The sequence below is a fragment of the Chenopodium quinoa genome, unplaced genomic scaffold (assembly GCF_001683475.1).
Source record: "Chenopodium quinoa cultivar QQ74 unplaced genomic scaffold, ASM168347v1, whole genome shotgun sequence".
NCBI classification, from domain to species: domain Eukaryota; kingdom Viridiplantae; phylum Streptophyta; class Magnoliopsida; order Caryophyllales; family Amaranthaceae; genus Chenopodium; species Chenopodium quinoa.
Window position 1 is genome coordinate 4179312 of NW_018744304.1, and position 25875 is coordinate 4205186.

General features: G+C 35.0%; 1 protein-coding gene across 1 annotated transcript in view; it reads right to left on the reverse strand.

Moving 5' to 3' along the window:
* Positions 1-1505: 1505 nt before the first annotated feature.
* The window catches only part of LOC110695661 (nuclear pore complex protein GP210), a 28227-nt gene continuing 3857 nt past the window's right edge, over positions 1506-25875 (reverse strand). Inside the window, exons 3-36 of the mRNA XM_021872881.1 lie at positions 25418-25584; positions 25122-25338; positions 23775-24121; positions 22826-23005; positions 20837-20975; positions 20593-20741; positions 19243-19358; positions 18580-19156; positions 18354-18477; positions 17493-17770; positions 16381-16482; positions 16158-16220; positions 15424-15615; positions 15103-15162; positions 14966-15034; positions 14363-14506; positions 14067-14186; positions 12954-13073; positions 12668-12823; positions 12527-12589; positions 12305-12423; positions 10091-10487; positions 9872-9962; positions 9621-9733; positions 8960-9031; positions 8123-8198; positions 7679-7786; positions 7417-7558; positions 5373-5447; positions 5036-5252; positions 4542-4608; positions 2413-2504; positions 2144-2204; positions 1506-2018 (exon numbers count right to left, since the gene is read on the reverse strand). Of these exons, the coding sequence (XP_021728573.1) occupies positions 1672-2018; positions 2144-2204; positions 2413-2504; positions 4542-4608; positions 5036-5252; positions 5373-5447; positions 7417-7558; positions 7679-7786; positions 8123-8198; positions 8960-9031; positions 9621-9733; positions 9872-9962; positions 10091-10487; positions 12305-12423; positions 12527-12589; positions 12668-12823; positions 12954-13073; positions 14067-14186; positions 14363-14506; positions 14966-15034; positions 15103-15162; positions 15424-15615; positions 16158-16220; positions 16381-16482; positions 17493-17770; positions 18354-18477; positions 18580-19156; positions 19243-19358; positions 20593-20741; positions 20837-20975; positions 22826-23005; positions 23775-24121; positions 25122-25338; positions 25418-25584 (5360 nt within the window). The 3' untranslated portion in view covers positions 1506-1671. The remainder of the gene's footprint in view (positions 2019-2143; positions 2205-2412; positions 2505-4541; positions 4609-5035; positions 5253-5372; positions 5448-7416; positions 7559-7678; positions 7787-8122; positions 8199-8959; positions 9032-9620; positions 9734-9871; positions 9963-10090; positions 10488-12304; positions 12424-12526; positions 12590-12667; positions 12824-12953; positions 13074-14066; positions 14187-14362; positions 14507-14965; positions 15035-15102; positions 15163-15423; positions 15616-16157; positions 16221-16380; positions 16483-17492; positions 17771-18353; positions 18478-18579; positions 19157-19242; positions 19359-20592; positions 20742-20836; positions 20976-22825; positions 23006-23774; positions 24122-25121; positions 25339-25417; positions 25585-25875) is intronic.

The following is a 25875-nucleotide window of genomic DNA, read 5'->3' on the forward strand; positions in this document are numbered from 1 at the left end:
AAATAGGTGGGGCCATATGACATGCTCCATTAAGTTTTTGGACAGAAATGGTATAAGGTAGTGTTACCAAAACTTTTGGAAGAAACTTGGTAGTTTTTTTTAAAAAAGTTTGAAACATGATAGTTATTATCATAACTGGCTATATATTAAGTACTTCCTCTGTTTTTTACATGACCTATTAGTTTTAGGCACACATAACAAGAAAGGGTGGTAAATAATGTCAAAAGACAAATGTACCCTTGCCCACTATCTCTACCAACTAATCCTTACCCAGTTTCCATTACTGAAATCACCGCCACAACCACCTACGTCATCGGGTTTGCTACCACAACCACCATCCAAACCTCTAAAAAAATAGTTTTTGGCGTCCACATCACTACCAAGTGCCAAATTAAAGTAGACAAGACCCACCCCTCAACAAATCAACAACCACCACTGTCCATACCACCAGATCTGCATACTTGAGCAAATTAACAAGAGAAAAGTGAAAATACCCACACCACCAACCATCGTCACATACTTGAGCAAATTTTTAAGAAGTGAGAGCTAGTGGGTTGAATTTGACTATGGTGGTTTTAGATCTGGAATAACCGCCCAAATTCGACCACCATGGTTTCGATTCTGATAAACTTAACACTTCTAGAGAGTCGAGGCTTGTGCGGTGAAGATGAGAGGGGTGACTTGTGCGGGGAGGAGATTCGTCGGTGACGCCGCGAAGGTGGAGGTGACTAGAGAAGGTGACTTGTGCGGAGAGGAGAGTCGCTGAATACGCCGCAAAGGTGGAGGTGACGAGAGAGGGTGGTGATTGATGTTTGGCAATGTTTGAATAATAAGGGTGGTGGTGACGGTGGTTTCCATGGATAACTTGGAGGAGGAAAGGTGGTTTCAAAAACTATGGGTTTTGGTGAGTGACTAAGGTGAGAGAGGATGGAAGGTAATAAGAATATGGTGGGTTAATGATGTTCAAAAGGTGAGGGTAAATAAGTAAAAGTGTATTGTTAAAGTTGCTAAATAAGGAAACAAGCCAAGTAAAAAGAAACTTCCCAAAAGGAATACAATCAAGTAATAAAGAACGGAGGAAGTAGTTATTAACAAAATTTCCTTATTTTTATTAAATATTATTATTTTAAGGTGAACTGAGCCTTAGTGATATAAAAATAATTCACACACCAAAAATCTTATGTAGAGTTGAAGGAAACGTAGATAGAGAGAAAGAGGGTGGTGAGGGAAAATCTTTAATCTCACCATTGAGAATGCTCTTAATACGTAGTATAAACTTTTGATTTGTTCGCCAACAAAGTGAAGATTAACAGTTCTAAGAGGCAAGTTTTGAGCTATTCATGGATGGATTTTGATGGGGACATCAATTCAATAGACCACTATCAACTGATGGTGCCCTATATGTCGAGGATGAGGCATAGACCAAACATGTAGAAACTGGCATTTATGTTAGCTAAGTGTCCATGTCCTAAAGATGATTGTGGGGTTAGTGGGTGAAATTCTAGTTTAGTACTGCAGATAAGGGTAAATTGGTCCATAAGTAAATAATGAAAATTTATAGCACCTTCAAAAAAATTTATACAGAAAGAGTAAGGATTTTGCAGATGGTTTGAGAAGGTAGCAGCTGTACATGTTACAACAAGCAATCAAAATTGCATTCTGTGAGGATTACTAGTACGTGTTTTGTGGGTCAAATCTTCTCCTCCTTTCACGCGTGTAGTAAGGAGTTTGATCTATTGTTCTCCTCACATAATCGATGAAGGGTTGTGGAGTCTGAGGGGACCGTTCAGCTTCAGGATCATGGCTTCTACGTTCAGGAGTCTGAGGCGCGGTAACATTTTGGGCAGGGGGAGCAATAGATGAGCGAGTACTTTTAGGTTTGTCAAGGAAAAATATAAAGATGACAACAGATAGTATCAATAATATAAGCCCGGTTACCCCTGCCCATAGTGTTATATCAGAAGTTGATGCCTTTTCCTCGCCTACTTCATAGTTGACATACAGTTCTACTTTTTGTCCTGTTAAATCAGAATCAAATATTAATAAGTTGGACAAAATGCAAAAAATAGAAGAATTGATACTCTCTAGATTATGTGCAAGACATGGAGGCACGTGAAGTCATGAAGACCATAGATATGCTTACCATTGGCTGGAAGAGAAAATGTAAGCTTGTCCTTAAAAGGCTTTGATTTTAGAATTTCAACCTGAATGTAACCAGAAAGGCAGAACAATAACATTATTAACACATTTTAACAGCACATCTTCTACACTATGTTCAGCATTCTTTTATGATGTCAAAACAAATCTTTTAAGTTTCATTGTTATCACTGACATGATATTTCAATCTTGCTAGAATTTTTTTTTTTCTCATCTCCAATTCTCCATTACGTAACAAAACATTGCTTCTATTACCTTATATTGTGCACGCCCGCCAATGCCAGAACCTTCTTTAAACAATGTCCTAACCATCAACAGATCTCGGTTAAACCAGTGGATGCTTACATCTGTTCAAAATATAGACTGGTTCATCAGTACCCATGAAGACATGCAAAACAAAAAAAAAAAACAAAAAAGAAAAAAAAAACACAAAAAATACATGCACACACACATGACATATTGTGCATATATACACATCATAAGATAATTTATGTGAAAAGTTTGAAAAAACTCAAAAAGCTAAGCAGAGCTGTGGAGTTGAAACAAACAAAATTCTTATTATCTCTTTACATTTGTATATAAATAAGTATATAAAACATTGCCAGATTAGAATATTGTGTTGACCCTATTTAAGACTTACGTTTGCATACAATTATCAATGGCAAGGTCACAAGTTGACAACCCGTAACAGATGTAGAATGATTAAAAGAGTAAACCGAATGATTATCTCTCAGATTCAAATATATATCTCTTTGATCTCACAAATGAGAAATACTATGATGACTAGGAAACAACCTCTGGAAGTCGGAATGTATATATAGTACGCCCGAAAACACAACACAAAATGAGCTAGGGCCCAAATGTAAAATTGAAGCCGTCACTCAACTACCTCGTCGCTGCCGCAAGGACCTTGAAGCTGAGTTATACCTCACTAGCTCAAGCTATATCTCGCTAGCTCAAATGAACGCAAGAGTTAAAGCTCACTCGTCTAGAGCTATAGCTCCGCCACTGTAATTCTCCGACGGCCTTCAAACACTAGCTCACTCTCCCACAAGCTATTGCTCAAACCCTTCCGTCCATTGTTCCCCTAAGAGCTACCTAGCGAGCTCTAGCACACCTGCTCGTTTGCGACTATAACATATACAAGGCATTTTTCAACATTATCATTACATCTTCTTTGGAGTTTCTGTTGCAGTGTTGATGAGGCAATTGTAGCATTTGTTGGAGTGTTCATTGTCCCTAAATGTTCTTTCAAATTTAAGAGACTTGTCTCTAAGGAAGTACTTTTTTTTAAAAAAAAAAAAAAAGCTCTTTGGAAGTACTTCTCATAAAACTCAAACTCCTAAAAATTCGAGTAACCATGCTATCGACTTATGTTAAATTAACCCATAAGTGTTTTAGAGTATTCGCATTCTAATACATGTGTTCCCAATACACAATTCGTGTGGGGTAACCTCTTTATGCCTTTAACATGGGAGATTTCTTAGGAAACTATTTGAGGTTCCTTAATCCTTACCTCCATCACGATCCTCCATACCCAATCCACCAAGTTTTAGGCTCAAGGAGGTCCATTATTACATTGCAAACAATTAGCTCTTTGCTAGGAATGCTTAGAATTCCCAAAAAAAAAAAAAAAAAAAAAAAAAAAAAAAAAAAAAAAAAAAAACCTCAAACAGGACAACCGACCCATGGTGTCCCCTATGTCACCACTATACCCACACAAACATTGATACTAGCATTGCAGACCAAATGGTTATATGTACTACGAGGAAGGTTAAGAGGTTAAAGAAGAGAAAGAAATTTTAATCACTCTTTATTTTCCACGTTTCAAACCTACAGGTGTAATTTATCATACATGCCATACACTATAAAATCATCATAGTCCTGATCATAGATGAACAATAATCGCGGTACTGTCACCTTAGCTTAAATTATTTTCTAATTTGGTCCTACCCCACACAAGCACACACAAACAAACATGTAATTTTGATTCACATATAGCATGTGGAATATTTTAAGGCATATGTTCAGGGAAGAGCAACAATTTATTTTATTGTATTTTACTCTTTTCCTCAGCATATGCATATCTCAATAATTTCAGTATTGTTTCCTGGCCTCCACTTTTCGGGTTTCTTTTCCTTATTTCTTTAGCTTTACAGTAGAATTTGTATATTAGAACATTAAAAAATTTCTATCCTCACATATAATAAAAATTCCTTCCACCTAAATATAAAACCCATCTATGATATTCGAAGATGTAAGGAAAAATTACCATTTTTTAAGAAAATAGAAAGAGATACCATTGAACTTCCAAATATACCCCAATTTAAATTGACTTGTAGGAGAAATAAAAAAAATTAAAACAAAAGGAAAAGGAAAATTACCTGTATTGCCCACTACTGTTATGATGCTTCTATTGAAGTTTCGTGTCAAATTTAACTGCAAAGATTCCTGATCTCAAAAAGGTTAGTATTTTTTATCACTTTTGAAGAAAAAGAGTACAGATGCACAAAAAAGGTAGTAAAAAGAAAATTTAGAGGGCACTGCTGAGATTTTTCTTCCTGGGATCACAATGAGCCAGATCAAAAGTTTAAAAACACAGTCCCTGATCTCCTCTATTAGGAAAATAGCTTCTAGATCAAGGGTCAATGGAAAGAGATTAATTTCAATGGTAGGAGAAGGGATAGAAGTGCCTATTTGCAATTGCATGGGTAGCAATGCATACCTTTTAATTTCCTTCACCCATCTTAGATGGAACACTTACCCATTCAGTGCAACATTGCTATTAATCAAGACAAGAAGGCACTGATTTTGGTCCCTATCTTTCTCCTCCATATGCACAAAAAAATATAATAGTTCAACTGACAAAACTAATTACCTTATCCATATCCAATATCGAAAATCCACCAAGAAATAGTGCAGATGCAGAGCTTGACACATCAGCTACATCTCTCAGTTTAGCGAAGATTGAGATGGATATATCTTGTCTCTTATCCTTCAATTTAGGTGCCGTATGCACTAAATGTTCAGGAGAGTAAGGGAAGAAAAGACAATATGTATCACCAGTATCAAGATCCTTCCATGGCTTAGCATGCCTGCAAGAATTTTATTTATTTTATTTTTTTAATTTAAAGAGAAGAATTAACGAATGAGAAATAGAAGCTTTGAAAGTGAAGAAGTCCATCAGGGTGAGGGGATCAGGATCAGGAGCATACCCTATAAAAGTAGGCTCCACTTCACATTCAAAAGGAAGGTCCACATTTTTGCTAGGACCTCCCAATCCATGGTCACTGCAATATTACACATTAGAAAAATCAAAACTACACAGTAGTCATTAGATATTCTAAAGTCATGTGAATGAAATGTTGTAATACAGCAACAAGTTACAAGTACCATAACAAAACCCCAATCTAGGTCTCATGTTCACTTCTACCTAAAGACAAATTTCAATACAGAATTTTTAAAAAATACCTCTATTGAATACAGCTACACAAGTATGACATATCCATAAATGAATATCCTATGTTACTTCCTTATTCTAAAAAGGAAACAGTAAGCACTTTAGTAGAACTTCCAAATTGGAGTTGCCCAAAGAACACCGGATCATATTTCCAGATGTTTGGGAATCCAGTAAGGTATTTTCAGTGTTACAACTCAGTTGCATTTAACTGTATTATCCCTTAAAATATCAGGATTGAAGATTGAACCATAACGTCCATATGCTTTATAAAATCTTACACTCAAGAATAGGCATAGGCAGACAATGATACTCCTGATGTGAAATGGGAGGCAGATACATCCCTAAACTGAGTGTTTCCATATTATGTGTGTTACCCTATACTGCGTGATTTCCTCAATCTAACATTTCAAATAAACACTGAAAAATATTCCAACATTCATACTGCAAGCAAATAATATATTCCCTGAGAAGATATTGTTGCATATATTGACGAATACCCATGATTCACATTGAAACTAAACATTACAAGTAGACATAAAAAACAAACTATCAATCATATCATACCATTACTATTATCATATGTACTTAAGTACACAGCCTTATTTCTACAAAACAGAGAGACTTTTCTGACAGACCCTTACTTGAAAAGCAACTCGATCACTACTTCCTACAAGCAAGAAGAAGAGGACAGCACATTGATACATTTTACTTACCTTTTTTTTTTTAGTTGACACGTATTCCTTTTTATGAAGTTTATTTTTAGTTGACACGTTTTCATTTTAGGTAAGTTTTATACCTTGCATTAACTAGTGTACCCCACTTGCTTTATCATTCTCTCTCATTCTCTCTCCTTTCCTTAATATGTGTGCCTAAATTGAACGCGTCAACTAAATTGAAACGGAGGAAGTATTTAACTAAAACAGTATAACTTACAGTTTTATCCGGTAACGAATCTCACAGTATTTGTTTAAATTGGATGACATACTATCAAATCTAGTCAAGTAAACCAATAGTTATCCCTACCTTTTAAAAATTTTGAGACAACTCTTATGAATAGTGTTTGGACAATTATACCCTTTTAAATGTTTATTTACTTATTTTCCCTCATTAATGTCAATTGCCTCTTTATTTTAACTCTTAAGAATAGTGTACGACATTTATAACTGTATAACCCTAAAAATATTTGTTTACATATATTTCCCTCATTAATGCTTCTTACAACTTAAGTAACCGAAAGAGCTTCTCAGACATGGCGAGCTATGGCGCGCGTTAGCTGCCCTATTTTTATGAAAAACATTTCAACTTTTATCTGCGGCTGTGAGAGAGATAGTGTATCTTTGTCAAGATCAAAGGCTAATTGATCAGCCTAATCAAATGAACATGGGGGAAAAGAGAATCAGAGATCAACTGGTCAAAAGCAGGAGAAAAAAGAGAAATAGCTAGAGATAGTAAAAGGTAAAAATTAAATATTAAAATTTAATAAAAAATAAATTACTACCTCAGTTTTTTTAGTTGACACCTATTTTGTTTTTTTTTTTTTTTTTTTCACGTGGCAATGCACAATTTTAACAATTAATATCTCTAATAATTATAATTTTAAAATTATAAAAAGTGAATTCTAATTAAATTTACATTGAGACAATTGAAACAAGATCCCACATCACTATGTTTTATCGTATCTATAAATCACAAGACCAAGTCAAAATGTGTCAACCCTAAGAAAAAAAAAAAAAAAAAACAGAAGAAGTAATACATTTGCATTGGAGTCTTTGCAGAAAACAGGAGACAATTTCACAAACCTGAATTTCACTGAGAATTTATATCCTCCCGGGGGAATATGAATATTTGTTAAGAAGTCTGTTGGAGTATCAACGTATATGAGATCTCCATTCAGCACTCTTACAGTAGTTTGCAATTCCAAGCTTGAACTTCGAAATGTCACTGTTCACATTATAGATCCATAAATGTGGGTCAAATGAATCTACAGATACTATGTTTACATGCAAAGTCTTCATGCTTAAAATCTTAGGACAGCTTGAAGCATTATGAATCAATAATTACCTGAGACTGTACCCTTCCCAATTGCCACAGCTTTACCTGAAAGTGAGTCCACAGAAACAACACTTTCATCGCCACTCGACCATTGTCCTAGTTCTTGACCATTTAGTCCTAGAAAAGAAACTCAGCAAGGTTGGTTGACAGAGGATCTCAAATCACGAAATAAAATGCAGCACCAAGAAACTATGATCTTCAGTCAGGAAAAAATTCCCTTCAATTATGGTATATTGCCACAATCTAAGAAAATCAGCTAAGAAATCCAGGTTTACATACATAAAAACAAAGTAGTCTGGTCATAGTCAGCACAATGATTTCTACTAAAGTGTACTTGGACGGCGGATTTTTATTTATTTAGTTTTTTTTTTTTTTTTGGGGGGGGGGATAAGAGAAGAGTTTACAGAATACAAAATTGTTTCGACTGAACTAAGAGGAATTAGCCGCTTTTACCTTCTACACTGAAGTTCAAATTGCTTTCAGGGTGAAGAATTGGATCTTGTGGATTGATATGAGCTCCCACAGAAACCTAAACATAGCAAAGACTAATTCACATAAAAATTCCATATAACATAATATTATAAAAATCAAAATACGAAGAGAAGGAAGAAAAAACATCATCTTTAATCTTTTGATTAACACATAAAATTTAGTCATAAAAAAAGGGAAATTATATAAGGTAATCTTGAATTACAGGTCATCTTCCAAAATGACCCCACTCCATAACAATAAATCCCTTCTGGGTACACCCATATTAATGACAAATGGATCTACAAATTGTCTGTCACTTAACATTAAATAATTTTCATGTAAAATGGAGGGTTTCTTATCCAAAACAAGTCCAGCTCCAGTGTATATTCATATGCTAGAACAACGAATCCTAGTTAAACAAAATTGTGCATGTGTTTATTAAGTATAAGATGATACATACTATAGTATTAAAGAACATTTTTATTTTTTACTAGTAACTTTCATAGAGGGATCATTCCCACCCTAGTCAGAAAGCTAAGGAAAAGATCTCTGTTCACGTATCATGGAGAATTTCTTTTCCAAAACACGTCAAACTAAGATCCTTTGTGTGTCTTTGTATGTATATCTTCCCCCAACAGATGACATGCCCTTCCCCTGCATCCTCCTCCCCCCTCCATCCAAATTTATATAATAAGAACATATAAACATCATGAGCATGGAAATTAAACTTTTGATGATATTCTTACTGTTTAAACTTCACTCTTAACTTCTTAAGAATCAAGAAAATGCAAAGATGAGAGACCTGAGATAAACAATTACCATCACATAGTCTGACTTCCGTGGATTTCCACCAAATCTCACACGAACAAGAGCTCTGCCATGTTGCACTGCCTTTGACACAATCAATTTAGAAAAATCATACATAGTAAGATCATTAACCCAAGTCAAGGTACTTTACGAACCAAAAAAAAAAAATACAACAACAACAACAAGCGTTACTTTATGGATAGAGAGAAATGAAGGGAAAGGAAGAGAAGAGAAAAGGAGGGATGCATCATCCTTTTGTTTGGGAATCTAATGTAAGGAGGGAAGGGGAGGGAATTGGAAGAATCTATTTTCCTTCCCTATTAATAAACCAAATCCCTCCATTGTTGGAGAGATTTGGAAGGAAAATGGAAGTTTACCTTCTCCCTCCCCTCACCTCCCTTTCCCTTCCCTCTTTTTCGTTCCCTCCATTTCCCTTCACTATTGTTATCCAAACATAGTGTTAGTCCAAAAATGGTTTGGGGTCTGCTAACATGAATCGTCACAAGGAACCAAAAAAAACAGCATAAAGACAAAAATCCAACTGATGACAAAATGAGTTGAATGTTACAGAGATTGGTCAAGCTAAGAGTATTTAGAATGAAAAATTCTATAATATCACGGCAAGTAACCGAACCTTAATTCTTTGAGAAGGTAAGATAGTAAACATGAATACCTTGACTATAGCACTTCCATTTTTCTGATTAACATTATCAATAGCAACAATGTCCTTAAAGTTAGTCTCAGTGTCAAACACCACAACATCATGAGCTTCAAGAAAGGGATTTCCTGCTCAAAGGAATTTTAAACATCATAAGCTTAAAGAAAGGGATTTCCTGCTCAAAAGGAATTTTAACGTTGCATTATTTGAAAGATATTATCTTATCCATGATTAGCAAGCATGAATCAAAGCGAGATGTAGAATACCCAAATTGTCAAATAAATAAACAGGGAGTTCAAGCTCAGCGCCAACAGCAAGGTGGAATGTTAATTTCCTCGGGAATCTGATTTGAGCAACCTGGATAAGAAAGACAGTATGAACAAGCTAACGATGATTAGTCATGAAAATTTACAAAACAGTCATCAAATAAGCAGACGGTAGTTCAATTGACCAAACCATATGCCACTGACTGTCTATTATAGTACCTCAGCCACCCTCACACAAGAGGCAACCTCAATTCTCCCGGTAGTGAGGTCTTTGGCCTGGATACAAGCAAGATTGTTGCTCTCGGCTGTTGTAATACTATTGCCAGAAATAGAAATAACACCTTCAACGTTTTTTCCAGAACATCCCAATAATGAGTAAGCAACTGTTTGACTCTGATTATCTTTAGTTTTTTGTGATTTTGAATAAGGAGGTAAGAGATCTGATGTGGTATAATGTGGAGGAAGAACCCAAGTAATTGGAATCCCTTGAGCAAGAGGAGGATCAGGCACAACCCTTATGAGTAGGGAAGCGCTGTAAGCCTTTGGATGTAAGTTAAAACCAGGAGACGAGAAGTCACAAGTGAATGTAAGTGCAATTTTGCTTCTCCCACCAGACCTGAGTTCAAGAAAAAAACAGTACATTAAGAAAAATTCAAACTTTTTTAATTGTATTTTACCACCTAAAAACAACCTGGTTTTTGATTTAACCACCAAAAATAATTTTATTTTATTATACTACCTAATTAAAGAAAAGCTATTGATTTTACCAATACGTGCCTGCACCTGGTGGGGAAATCGACTGCAGGGCTCGCATAATAGTTACTTAGTTAGTTTGACCTTTTGAACACCTTTTCCCTTGAATTTTTCCTATGAACTAACCAACTAATTTTATAGACTAATTTTCTTCCAAATTTTGGGAGAGGAATTTAATGTTTGTAGGTTGAAGCAGTTGATTATGGAGGTTAAAGTAAGTTGAGAGTAGCCAATAATGGTGAAATCATGGGAAAAGTGCGAATTGGAGCCCACAACCAGAATCCTCCCCGGACTCAGGGAACAGGAGTTAAAATCAAAAAAAAAAAAAAAAATTATTTATTTAGGTGGTTAAATCTAAAACTGGACTTTTTGAGGTGGTAAAACACAAGTTTTCAAAAAAAAAAAAAAAAAAAAAAACCTTATTAAATTGAAAAAATAATAGAAATTGCATGATTTTTATAAGGGAATTTTTTGTATTTTACCACCCCTAAAAAGCCCACTTTTTTATTCAACCACCTCTTTTTTTTTTTTATTCAACCACCTTAAAAAAGACAAAAAACTAGATTTCACATGAATGCAGACTTCTCAGTGAAGCACAAACATCCAGGTCCTATATGAAAACAGGGTCATTGCACATGAATGCAGATTTGCTCAGGAACTCATGCACAAAATCTGAAGCAGATGATTTCTGTGCTATTTTTTGAAAAAAATTCACGATTACGGCCCAAAATAAAGTATAGTGTCCCACAAGTCCGAATATTAAGGTATATTATGAAGAGTCCAAGTAACATCGCTTTAATCACCACAGTAACCAAACCAAGAATCCTGACAACGTAACCTAGGTTAGTCAAATCAATGTCTATTTAAAAGTCTTAGTCAAACCATCAAATCGAAGCTCTGAGAAAGGCCTAACAAGGTGAATTCAATGAGGCGCAGAAAGGCATAGTGGCTGTCTTAATTTCATCTAACAACCTTTTGATTCTATAAAATTTTGCTTCACTTCGATGGGATGCGCATGTCACACCTGTACTTTAGCCCTAGGCACAAGTTTTATATAATTAGCTTTATTGCAACTTGAGCCTTTTTCAGACGCGGGTTTTACATAATTTTCTTAATCATCACAATTCCTCAATCCGGCAAACTGCTTTGGGTATGCACGTGCTGCATCACAAATTGTCGGGTACCAGTTCAGGGTGGTGCTCAATCTAGTAAACGATGATACGAAAATCACAAACATCAATCATGCGGGACCCTAGCAGCAAACAAAACTATCTTTTAATACAGTGCCTTTGTTCAAGCTGTTAAACTATGGGTCCTAATAAGTTGACAACTTGACACACAAGAAAAGCTCGTGTAGCCAAATCTCTCTACAAATTTATGCTATATATCTCTCTTTAAGTTCCACAATGCTAGCCAGGAAGTCTCTAAAAAGAAATTTGTCATTAGTGAGTTAAGTTGACAGTTTACAACAAACCTGCCAATGAGTAATTTTTGTACCCAAACCCACAAGGATTTCCTGCACTTTCTATAGTTGAGAACAGAATGAGCAGAGCTCTTTATTTGTTTTTCTTGTTTCCATGTAATTGTTTACTTTCATCTATCTGTTTTACTAACTGATTTTTCCCCACCCAATTGAGAGTAGGATAACAAAATTATAAAAAATAAAATAAAAAAACATACCTTCCAGTTAGAATCTTTATAAAATTGATTTCCTCCTCATACCCATAGCTGCTAAGCTCCAAATTTGGCCGTTTGTAGTTGAAATCACTCGTATGCTCGGCATGGTGGAAATCCAGTACCTAGTTATGAGTATCAGATCCATTTAGCACAGGAATTAGCATGAACTTATCAGTCAAGCACAATATAAAGGTGGTTATTTTCAAGAATCGCAAATAATCTAACCTTTTTGTTGTCAGTAGTCCACTTGTAATTCTTGCAAAGCTCGTAAAATGAAAACAAGTCTCCCTAAATAAGTCAAGAATATCAGTAAAATTTAGAAAGAAAGGACAATAAACATATAGACATATATTTGACTTCTCTTGCCTCAACTAAGACAGGAAAAATAGGCATCTCACGTCCAACAGCCAGTTGCTGACTCTGTACATTCAAAATTGCTGCAGATGGAATCCCTACTCTGACTATACCATGTGCTTGACAAAGGACTGTTCTTCCACTTCCATAAAAGGTAGCAACTATGGTCTGGCAAGGTGAAAAAAAAAAAAGAAGGTAGTAAAAACAGTATAAATACATCAGTTTGACAGCAATTCATGCACTTTGATACAAGAAGAAAACAAGAGAAACAGCTGAAAAGGGACAGTCATTCTCTTACAGCATTTCCCAGTGCTATTGTATATAGTTGTCCCACAGAAGCATGAACTGCCACAGTATTATCATTCATACTTGCATACTCAATGAAGACACCAATCCTTGGTCCTCCCTTCACAGTAAGCTAAAGAAGATGTTAGAAGCATGTCATGAAGATGGAACGAAAACAAATGTCCCTGAAAATATAGTTCAATTTAATATTCTGAATCAATAATATCCCTGCCAAGTAATTTACTTAAGGCAGGACAACACAACTCATTTTGACAATGGTACAGAAAACACCATTTTAATTGGGACTAGAGAAGAAAAGCTGTTATCCCTGCAGCACAATCTTTTCATACACGTAGTACTTTGAAAGTTGCAATTAACTTTCAAAGGATATTCTTTTGAACTGAATTGGGCAAAGTGGAGGCAATATTTCTCTCTTGCACCAAGTATCCAATTTTTACTTAACGAAATGAGCTGGTAGAACCGTAGAATACAAGGGATTAATACAAGCATCATGTTGAAACATTCATTATAAATGGTTGAATATAAATTATAAAAACTACCTAAACTAAATTTAAATTATATATTTCTTGTACATAAGGAGTTCCTTGTACATTACATTATAATTTAACAAAATGAGAATGATACCGTACACCAGTAATTCTCTTATAAGTTAAACAATATAAGGACCTACCCATTCATGACCTTCCTGTATAATGACATTCATTGTACGTAACTAATTAAAAAGATAAAGGTCAAAAACTAGAAAATGATATAATTGAGACATATTGGAAGTGTAGACATGACACACGATTAAGAGACCTACAAAATTTTGTGTCCCAAATATACTGCAAATGTTTATTTACAGATTAAACTCAAAAAGACACAAGTAGAAGGTACTCTCTCTTGCTTAGATCTAACATTTTAATTAGAAAGTTTAAATTGTTGTTTACATATGTATAATATGAGGACAAGATTTTCATATACTTAATATAACAAGTTTCACTACTGTCAGAAATACAAGAGTAACTGTCATTCAGCCTTTTATTACAGCTAAAATATCAATTGCCTAGAGCAAATAGATTATTGAGCAGTTATACTTGATAATATTAGAACATCAGATACTTACCACATAAGATGCACCAGGAACCAAAAATATATCACTGGGGTGTACCAAAGGTGGAGCATAAACTTCAATCGTTATGTTTCCACTGTATATTTCTCTACCTGACTGCTGTCTAGAAGTAACCTGAAATATAATTTTAGCAAAAAGGATTAATTAATAATAACAAACATGGTGGTTGTCCATAGTTCCAAAAATAAAAATAAAAAATAAATAAAAAAAGAAAGCTATTTACTAAGAATAAAATAATAAAAAAATAAAAAAGTTATCAATAATAGAATTATCAATGTATGAATACTTACATAAAGAGATGTTACTCCAGCCGATCTTCCACATATTGTAAAGTTGGAGGTATTAATATATCCATCACCAATAGCTATATTATCACCATCTACAAGGTTGACTATATGGTCCTTGATGAATACTTGAATTTTCATGAAAGCATACTGCCAAAAGCAAAAATGAACTTAGAAGGATAACTTATAGACAAAGGGAAATTGTCATATTTCTATGACTGTATTTAATATGTGCCATTCAACTTAATAAAATATGGATTTCTCACATTTCAAAGTGGGGGAAAGAAAATTATTTGGCACAACAAAAGTAACAACAAAGTTTCATATATATCAAGATATTTTAAACCAATCTTATTCTTTACAAAATTTTAAAGGAAAAGGAGTAAATATTATTGTGCAAATTGTAACCTGGAAAACAGGCTGAAGCCGCTTATTTTCCCCAATAAATTGGTTGATTTAGAATACGATAAAGCACATTGTTATAAATGATAGTTCATAAGCAGATATGAAATTTATATCTTATTCCGGATGTAAAAATGAATTTTTGGAAGACAGCCCCTCATACGTGATACTGGATTCACAATAGCGGAATGAAGAGAGAAATCAAACCTGAGAAGACTCAAATAAGTTCCCGTCATCTGTTCCAGCAAGAAGGTCAATAGAGATTAAGCTTCCCTCCTGCACGTCCCCAAGACAGCTTGTTAATCCATTAAAACTACAATAATCCAAATTCAATATAAACTTACCATCAGGCTTATTCCTTTCTCTGGCATAATCTTGAGCCAGTCCACCTCTGCAACTTTGACCTGATATGTAAGCAAGACAATTTTAAACAAAACCTATGTGACAGTTTTGATTTCAGAGTGCACAGCCAGAATTTGCTTCATTCTACAAGAAAGATGCTTTAAAAGGATACAGAAACTGCAGCTCATTTTAGAGTTTAAAGTTTACATTCTTTGCAGTCTACAGTAACTTATAGTTTGATCACTGACAAATCAATTTGTATGTGGAAAACATCACGGATAATAAAAATTAATCAAAAAAATTTTGCTGGTTAGGAGAGTTACCATTGAAGCAGCTTTAAGTGGAGGAGAAAGCCCTACATCAGTTACATCTACCACTGTAGTTCCCACACCTCTAGGAACTAAAGTCAATGGTGAACACTGTAAACCTGTTGCAGGCTGCATAACTTCCAGAACTCCAGAATCTTTCACATTAACCTCCAGAAAACAACTTCCTCCGATAACTGAAAGATTCATCTGAAATAAACGACATTTAGATCTGCAGCTTGAATGAACATCAGGAATATGAAATTTAACTAGCATGCAATTTAATCTACTTCAAGAAAGTTCTGCTGCAAATTAATGCATTATCAATGCAAATATAGGATAATTAAATAACAAAAGTGGAAACAGAGACGAAAATTCGAAAACAGAAATGCACACTTTCACACTCCTTATTTCTTTGGTAAGTATTTCAACAGGAAGTGGAAAGAACTTTAGGGAACATAGGGGGTAAGAGTTAAATAATTATATATGAATTAGGTGGATGGAGTACTAACTCCTTTTTTTAAATAAAATATGGACTAATAGAGAGAGAGAAAAAACCCCCTCCTTTGCCTAAGCCGAGTTGCATTTTACATAGTAGATGACTTTCCCTATGCATTTTTCAAACTAATTTGCCTCAGTTCCCTTTGTGGAGCTCGTAAAACAGTTTGGATAATTAATTCACTTAGCCCTTAGAACACAGGCAAAACTTTCCTGTATACATTTGAATAATAATAACTGAATAGAACAGCTACCTTTGAATCAGGATTGAAGAAAAGCAAGCTGAATTCAGGAAATACTTGTAGCGCAGAGACAACCTGCATTTTGTGAGATATGTAAAGCTCTTTATAATAGGATTTCCTAATTTTAAATAATGTTTGAATGGAAAACTCTTGTTCTGCACTGTTGCAAAGATAACTTCTTGATGAAATTGTTTTCTCCTCATTTTACAGAAATAATCTATGTTGCAGAACATACCTGAAGACGAACAGCATCTCGAAGAACATTCTCTGAAGCATCAAGTTCTGATAAAGGAGAGCCATTATTGAAATGACTCTTCACCACAGCATGAACAGTGCACTAGAAACCAAATAAAACACACTAAATAAGGATAACAAGCTATGATTTAACACTATAACACCAGTCAAGTATAATCAAGGTAAGTAAAACAAGATAACATTACAGAAACCTAGCAACAGAGGACGCATATACTCCCTGATGATTAACGGTGCAAAACATTCAAAAACAATAAACTATGCATCAGAAGATTCTTTCACTATCTATCGTATTAGGAGTTTAGGGGGGGGGGTTGAAAGAAAAAAACAAAATAAAAACAAAATGAAAAAAAAAAAAAGTGAATATTGAAATCAGATATAGCTAAACAAACGAGTATGTATAGTGTAGTACTCCAACTATTCCTTATCGTTTGCCCCAATTTCCTTTTTAGTCCGTCTCTTTAAGTTTGCACCATACTATTTTTGGGTACAGGGGACCACACCCTTACCACTACATTAACCCCACCAGTTGGGATACACATAAAATTCATAGCCAGCTAAAATATTTCCTAAATCTATGGGAATATGTGTTAAGAGTAGCGTTTAGAACTTGGGATATACATTACTAAAGCAAGTAATTAAAACCTATGTTTTCCATTGATGGGTGTATTTTCCAAACCATGGAAATAGAAGTCACACAAAAATGACCAAGTCCAAAGCAAATTTAAAATATTAATAAAAACATATAACAATACCATCATGCTAAGTTAGAGCTCAGCATAATGAACTTACTTAAACAAGAATTTTAGTAGCAAGCATGATCTAGTTAGAACATGTTATAAAAAATAAAAAATAAATTAAAAAAAAAAATAAAAAAAAGTGTGACGTAGAGGTGATTGCTTTTATTTTATTTTTGTTAACAGAAAATAAATTCAAAAACAAAAGAAGTTGAAAAGAAGAATATTGATGCAAAGGATTATTCTAAATAAAGGTCCCAAAGATAGAGAGATCATTAAAAAGTTACAAACGCATTAACTACATCAAGCATAGAGACCGCACAACAATCATCACCAAGCTTAGCTTTTTCAGCAGTACCTGTCCTGATGCATTCTCCAGACGTAGGTATCTTTCCCAACTGGATACGGACAGTTGAGAATTATAAGCTTCATCCCAAGTTGCCAGCTCCTGACAGTTGTTCAATTCCCATCTTAAGGGGACAGAAGAAGAGTTGGCAAAAGCATTTCCAGAATTACTGATCCCAACTGCTGATAGTCTAATGGTCCGCCCATTTGCCACAGTTTTAGGCATGGAGCGAATGCGACCAGGGTCACGATCAGCTTGAATAGCATATTGTATAATATCCAACTTGTTCACTGAAATAATATGCAAAAACATGAATAGTTGGAAACCCTAACACCAAAATTCTTCACTTTGAATAACTCTTGAGAGTGGATTCTGGGTTTTTACAAAGATTGTATTGGGGAATTCTTCATCATAGTTAATTTTGGAAAGCTTTGGGATCCCTTACACGTGGAGCTTTAAAAGATCAGTTTTAGTTGAGTTATCTATTCTCTTTAATAGAAGATTAGATGTGACGGAAGTTAAATAATTGATGATTGATAGAGCCATACCAAAAAAATAAAAAATAAAAATAAAAAAAAATAAAAAAAACAAAAACACGGAAGTCTTTGAATAATCCTAGGACAGATGAGAATGGAATTTGTTCAAACTATTCTAGACAGAAGAAGCATCTCATAATGTTTCTTAAGGAGTCTATCTTTCACATATTCAACTTGAGTGTGATTGGAAGCACATCATTTATTAAATGAAACAGTTTTGTTAATCTGTTTCGGAACTTAGAGGACTAGTTATTCTCTGCATAATACTATGGATTTTCAACTTTTATCAATTTTCAGGAGTTCGAACAGAAATTGGATAAAGAATTAGGAAACAAACCAGGTTCGTCAGCAAGAACTACAATTGAACTAAGAAAGCTACAATCAAGTCGCAATTTTGCCTCTGCAACCACAGGTTGCAGATGGTCATCTCCAACCAAATTTCCACGTTTGAAAACAAGTGTCTGAACATTAAACAGGAAAGAAGGTAAGATCCCCAATCACCAAGATAAGATAATTTCTGCAGAAAATATTATCTGTAAGGAATAAAGAACAGCTAGACTTACAAAGTTACCAAGCACTTTGCATACAACTGTGTATCCATTTCCTTCTGAATTTTTGACTTCAGAGATAAGGACTCCATCCTTAGGAAGGGAACAAGTTTCATCAAGAACTTCTACAGTTTGAATATAATCAACTTCTTTCTTCCATCTTTCGGGTCCTCCAGCAAGTGCAACATTTAAATGGGATCCAAGGGCTAGATATAAATAATTCAAATTCTCCCATCCATCACGCATTCCTTTTTCCTCCAAATCAAACCAGTAACCACCATACTTATTGCCATCTCCAGCTTGATGTAGAATAAGCGGTAAAAACGATGCAATAGGAGCAGATGCTTTTAACAATATCTGCTTGTTAAAATCAGTGTTTGTATGCATAGAAAAGGCTGCATGTAAAACAGTACGACCAGGACCAGTAGCTCTAAGGTGGGTCCAAGCACAAGTAGGACCTAGTTTAGATCGGTTGCTCTTCATGAGTTCATTCTTCATAGATGGCCCAATAGTAGAATTAACAATTATGAAAATTTCACTTCCAGTTGACCACTTTATGCGTGAACTAAAAGCATCGCAACGGTAAAAAAAACACACCTGCCATCAACAAGAATTCATGAAATCAACCCCTAAAATTTCAGTTAACAAAGAGCTAAATGAAACAAACTTCAATGAGTTTTACCATTTGATGCTTTCATAGACACAGCAGCTTGAAGATGTGACCCAACAACAGTCTCTACCGGATAGTCTGGCAAAATAACCATTGAAGAAGGTAGAGCAACTTCAATGTGCACCTATATCACATAAAAAAGTACAGGATCACAGAATTAAAGAATGAATTCAAAGTAAACAAATGGAGTCCTTTAAGGGGCTTTTCAAAAAGAAAAGTATACAATTTTTGGTACATCAGAAAGCATTAAGTTACTGAAACACATTATGAAATCCAATACCATATACAAAAGCATTAAATTTCATTTATTATGCTAAGAATTTAACAATGACTTCTTGACAACATTTTTCCTTTTCAGAATCAAGTCAAACCACCTTGATCTGATTTGAAGTTACTTTTCAATTGGCCTTTATCATGAAACAATGGAGCTGTAATAATTTGCAATCCTATTTGAGGCTATGGTGCCACCACATTATCCTGATTGATTTTCCCTTTCCTTTTAGAATCTTATTTAAGTGGACAAAAAGGAATGTCACCCGTTTATTCAAAGGAAGGCTAGCATCAATATATCAAGCTCTTAGCTAATTAAAACATCCATGTACAGAGAGATTCAGATACGCTTGAACTACAGATAAATAATTCAAGATCAGATTAATAAATTAATGATGCTCAAGATGAAGGTAGTTTGTTGATTTGTTTTGTCAATGATTTCTCAAATTCAGTCCCTATATTACCTATAAACAGTGGCGGAATCAAAGAGAGGCTGGGGAAAGCAACGGTCCCTCCCTCCCCCCCCCCCCCCAAGTTCAGCCCCTCTCTTACCTATAAATAGTTGTAGAAACATACATTAGTTATAGCTAACTGAGTTAGTATTTAATTATAGGCAAAGATGTCCATGACTATGTTAGAGAATTAGATATGAATATATAATACACCACTAGTAATAAAAGGTGAACAAATTATGGCTCCTCCATTTCTTAAGTAGACTAGTCTATAACAACATTAACTTCCCTATAAGTTACCCAAAATATCAACACCGTATCTTCATATATGACATCCAAAGAGGCCAAGTGATGTAACATAGACAGCCGATTGCTCAACAATTGTACTGAACTCAACCGACAAACTATTTTTTGTCCATTGATACAATTGTTCAAATAAACTATTACAGTACTATTTGGAAACCTTCTGCTAAGCAGCTAAGGTTTACTATCATTTTAGATAGATAAATTTTTCCAATTATAAAAACAAGAGAAACCAGAGGACAAAAAATAAATAAATAAATAAATAAATAATAATAATAATAATAATAATAATAATAATAATAATAAATTTAATAGCGAGCAAACAGTTGTTACCTCATCAAAATTGAGATTATCAAAAATGGAAACAGCTTTAAGAGTGGCTTTACCAAGCCTTTTGGCCTGAACAACACCTGTGGCTGATACAGATAAAATACTATTATCAGAGGATAGCCACCTATAGTCAGCAGGTGAATTTGCACAACCTACAAGACCACCAATAAAAAACATAGTTAGAGAGTCATAAAGTAGTATAACAATGGTGGTAACAAATTGAGCCAGGCAAGATAAGGATACATACCTCCCGCAGCATTTAGCTGTGCTTCCTGATAGATATCTGGTGACCACGGAAGCAGAAGGGGTGACAATGAAGTGTTCCTTCCTTCTCCTTTAACCCTCACTGGGTCACACACCATAACTTCTTGCACAACCTTCAAAACCTATAGCAGAATCCACTTACATTAACACCCTCATACAACAAGATTTTGTGTTAGTTTTAGATACTGTTATTATCAGGGCTCCATCTGTGACTTGATGGTGTATACTATATAGACTAATAAACTAAAGTCTAACGTCAAATGCATGGGAGTTCATTCCACTAATAATTCAAATACTCAAACCTTGGATGATCAATAGAGCAATATGCACAACAATAGAGAAGCTGAGAAGCTGCATCTCTCTCATAAATTTGATAGCTTGCTCACCGGTCATCATGGCAAGCGAATAGTACATATAACCTGCTGCTATTTGTATCACTGAGAAAGCAGCGGTAGACAATTTAATAGGCTCTATGCAGATTATTTTGGAGGCAGCTCTTTATTATGTTTAAAAGAGTTTATGAGAAAGTTCAAAGCTACAGCAGGACTTTCCCATAAATAGGTTCTTAATTAGTCTAGAAAGCTACAATTGCTTGGTAGAAAATGTGCCATCCCAATATTGCTGGAGGATGGAAATCAATTGTTTCAGGTACTTGTAATAAGAATTCTATGATAAAGTTTCTATGGGCTTCTGCACAAGATCAGGACAGGTTACGGATTCGTGCTCATTACATATGAGGCAGAGAATTGTGGAGGTTGCAAAGTTCAAGCAATATGTCCTGGGTCATGTAAGAAAGTTGAGCTGCAGAGAGGTAATTACAGCTAATGATGGTTAAACTTAGATGCAAACTGGTGTGAAATTTGTATGATCTGGGGCTCCGTTATTGTGCAATCAAGTGATCAACAATATAATTATGCGGAAATTATAGACTGGAAACAAAGAAGAACAATAAAGAGCACAAGAAGAATTTTACATGGACATCCTCCTCTTTGCCAGAGGGAATTAAAAACCAGGAACTTTGCACTAGGACTTTAATCAATGTACGAGATGATGATACAAGGGTCTAAAGATCTCCCAACCTAAGCCTAAACACAAATTCTCTCTTATAGTTGTCTAACCTCTCTAATCTGATAATTACACAGAATACACACTGAGTGTTATGTTCTTAAACGGCTTAGTAGGCTATTTATTAGGGTACAATAGTCTCCTAAGTCCTAACCCTAGTAGACCAGCCCCATGTTTCCGGAGATATAGGGAACACGGTCGTGTAGTGTAGTCCTCTTGTGACTTGTTTTAGCGTCAGGGTACACGGTCATGACTCGTGGCCTACACAATCGTGTAACTCAGCCTACACGGGCATGTAGTCTGCTTCCATCCTTAGACAAGCTCCCAACGCCTCAAACTGTCATGCTATCAAATCCCATAATTGTTTCCTTCTCCAAACAATCCTCCTAGTTGAACCATTTCCACAAAACCAACAAAATTTTCCATCAAAAATCTATCATCTGCTAAAGGGGAGATCTGCTAAGATTTTAATGGAAGAGGATAGTTTGAAACAATCAGTTCAGAGGATATATTGGTGATATGAAAACCTTGTTAGATGTGAGCTTGTTTAGTCCTTTTGCACGTGAAGAGACTTCCCTCCAACCATGATTAGGAAGGGCTATTTACTGATGCAGAATAAAGGATTGTTCTGTCTTTTGAGGTTTTATATATCTGTTCTTCTATAATGTTAAAAAAGAAATCAAAATTAATTTATCATCTTCATAGTAAAAAAATAGCCTAGAACAAAATCCCTTTTTCTATAGGTTTGGTAAAAAAATATAATTTCACTTCTCAAAAGAAAATGGATGCATATGCAAATAGTAAATAGTTTAGTGCCAACTGCCAAGGTGGAAGTATTATCACATAAGAGTGACAAATGATTTCAGTGATAGTCAAGATCTTCAATGTAGTATTAGTGAAACATTACCTCTTTTGCTTCAAGATGGTCAGTAGAGTAGGTTAAAGAAGCTGATAACTTTCCAAGTCCTTCTATAGTGGCCACCAAAATTCTTGAATGCTGCTGACCAGACTTGACGGCAACACTTTCTGGTATGGGATAATTTCTCCAGAGCTCCGGCTGATCATAGTTCAATTTCACATCCTCATTCTGCATTCAAGTAATCAAGTGAGAACTCACACAGTTCACATACACCATAAAAAAAATAAAAAAAAAAGGGATTAAAAACAGGAAAATGAGGGTATATGTTCCTGGATATTTGAAATTCATAAGTTTTGTTTTGCAAAACAATATTACACATGATAAATGAAGTATCTAAATCGAACCAACAGCTTACTAATATGTTCATCCAGGGACTCAGGGTATATGCTCTTTGACATGAACTCAGGCACACTAGACTTAAAAAAGTGGAACAGAAAACTGTAGCAAATAATAAATTTCAAGAGATGGAGAATTTGTGAGCTAATTCTGAGAAGAATCGGGTCAAATTTTCCAGGATTGAAAAGATAACTGGTATTACACAAGCTATTAATGTGGTTGGTTTCTAGGGTAGGATTTGCAGCATGCCACTACCCTTCCAACTCTTTAATAGAAATTGATAGGGAAGAGGACCAGGCTTTGGGTTTTTTCAGGTTGCCAATAAAAATATAAATGGTATTTTTGTGTTATCAAAAAAAAGAACAATGAAAAGGGTTTGTGGGAATTCCTTTTTTTTTTTTTTCTGAAATTAATTAATTATAAACAAAAAACATTGAAGTAAGAAGTTTTGTAATAAGTAGTTCTCAATCAGTGGACTATAGCATCCTTTTTTTTTTTCCTCTTATAAGGACTACAGCATTTTTTTTGTCCTACCAGCAGCCTATTCTTTTAAAGCCAAGGTTCAACCAAACGCCACAGAGATATACAGATGTTAAAGTACCTTTGTTAAATAGATTACTCGAGCATCAGGCCCTCGAGAGAAAACCTTTAAATCAATGAAATATTGTCGACCGGAGACGACATACCAACGTGCACTGGGGGGTGTAGGTTTTACTCCCTCAAAAGGGTCACCAGATTCAGATAAAAGCAGCAAGTACAAAGACATATAATCTGGCAGAACAACATTCAGAGATGACATCTGGACATGCCCAGCAACCCTGGTATCCTCCACTATGATACTGGTTTCACCTAGTTTTAATGCATGCACAACACCCATCATAGCATCCACCTGAGCTGTTGAGGTATTCAGTGCAAACCAGCGGTGATATGGAGAGGGCAAAGGCACAACTGCAAGGACAGACGTAAATGCTATGAGCAATTTGAAATAAGTGCTTGCCTGCACATCCAGTTGATACAAAGTATACAACGTTTTAAATAATTTTTCAGCAGGTAAATTTTTTTTTTATTGGGTCTATGGAAAAATATTGTAAGCATCAGTAGACTTTAGTGGAGAATCTAAATATAAAGTTATAATGATTTTTTTGGTTAAGTGGAGCTTAATTATGTAATATCAAATGACTATTGACTATATTGTTAAGTTAATTATGCGAGGTTAAAAAAACAACTTTTGGAAGTAGAGAGTCACAAAATCTCACAATCATGCACTCACTTCATTCGATTAATTTTATTTAAAATTATTTGAGCATAAATTCCTCCTACAGAAGTTATTTGTCCCCTTTTTTTCAATTTGGTAATTTGGGTGGAAAAGCTAAAAGAATAGTAAAACAGTAATGCTAGGCATGTGTGGTGCAGACATATGCCCTTATTTCAAGAATCCAGCAAATAAAGAGGCCGTTATGATTATGATGCTTTTAATTTACCAATTTGTCACCAGACGCCATAGATTTAAATACATGACCCCTATTTTTTACCAAATTGACAGTTTTACCTGAACCAGAGAGAATAAATATTTACGCTTTGTTTGGATAGCAAATAAGGAAAGGAAGGGGAGGGAAATAGGAGGAAGGGAAGGGGAAAGAAAGGGAGGGGAGAGGTGAATTCCAATTTCCCTCCAAATCTCTCCAATTTTGGAGGGATTATGTTTATTAAAGGGAGAGGGAAAATGAATCCCTCCATCTCCTTTCCCTTCCTTCCCCCAATCCTTTACCCAAACAAGAGAGTTTGGCCCCCTCCCTTTCTCTTCCCTTCTTTTCCTTCCCTTTTCTTCTATCCAAACAAAGTGTTAAAGTTCCTCAAAAAAAAATATTAAAGGCAGGCAACAGCTTAATTATAAAGGCTTTTACAACATTTGCATGAAAATATACAAGAACAAGCTAGGGGAAAAAACCTTGAGGAATGTTCCTCCTCATGACTTTAAGACTGTACTGCACTGTGCCACCAACAAGAACAAGAACTGGGGAAGGAGGATCCAATGACATGGCTTCTGCTACAGTCAAAACGATCTTATCTGTCATGTTATCAAATTGTGGCTCAAGCAAATGAACAGAGACAATTTCATGCCCAATGCCAACTCCCTTCACTACAAAAAGATCTGAAAACACTCCCTGCACATAAGATATTGATTAGACAAGCTGCATATACACAATGAATTTAACATTTAACTTCTTATGAAATAGAACATACACTATCTTCAAGCTTTGTCTGAATATTTAAATCACCACAAAAGCCACTGCAGTCACTTAAAGGAGAATCACCCAAAGGGACATGAACAAGGTGATGAGATGACTCGTCAGTTTCAGGCATCAGTTGCCAAATGAACCTCAAACCCACTAATGAAGAGAAGACGTTATCTGCATAACAGTTTAAGAGTGAGCATTATGCCATCAAATGATGCTAATTCATACACAGAGGCCAAACAATACTCATAGCAAAAAATACTTTGAATTACTCAGAAGCTTCTTACTTATGTAAACCATTCGAACTTTTAGTGATCCCACAAGGCCACAAGAAGTCGTGAACAGATAAGATATATCATATAACTGTGATGTTGATACACAATTGCATTGAAGACTATTATTAGGAACTCATGCATAATGGGATCATCACATGTCAGTAATTCAGTATGTCAGAAGCATAAGTGC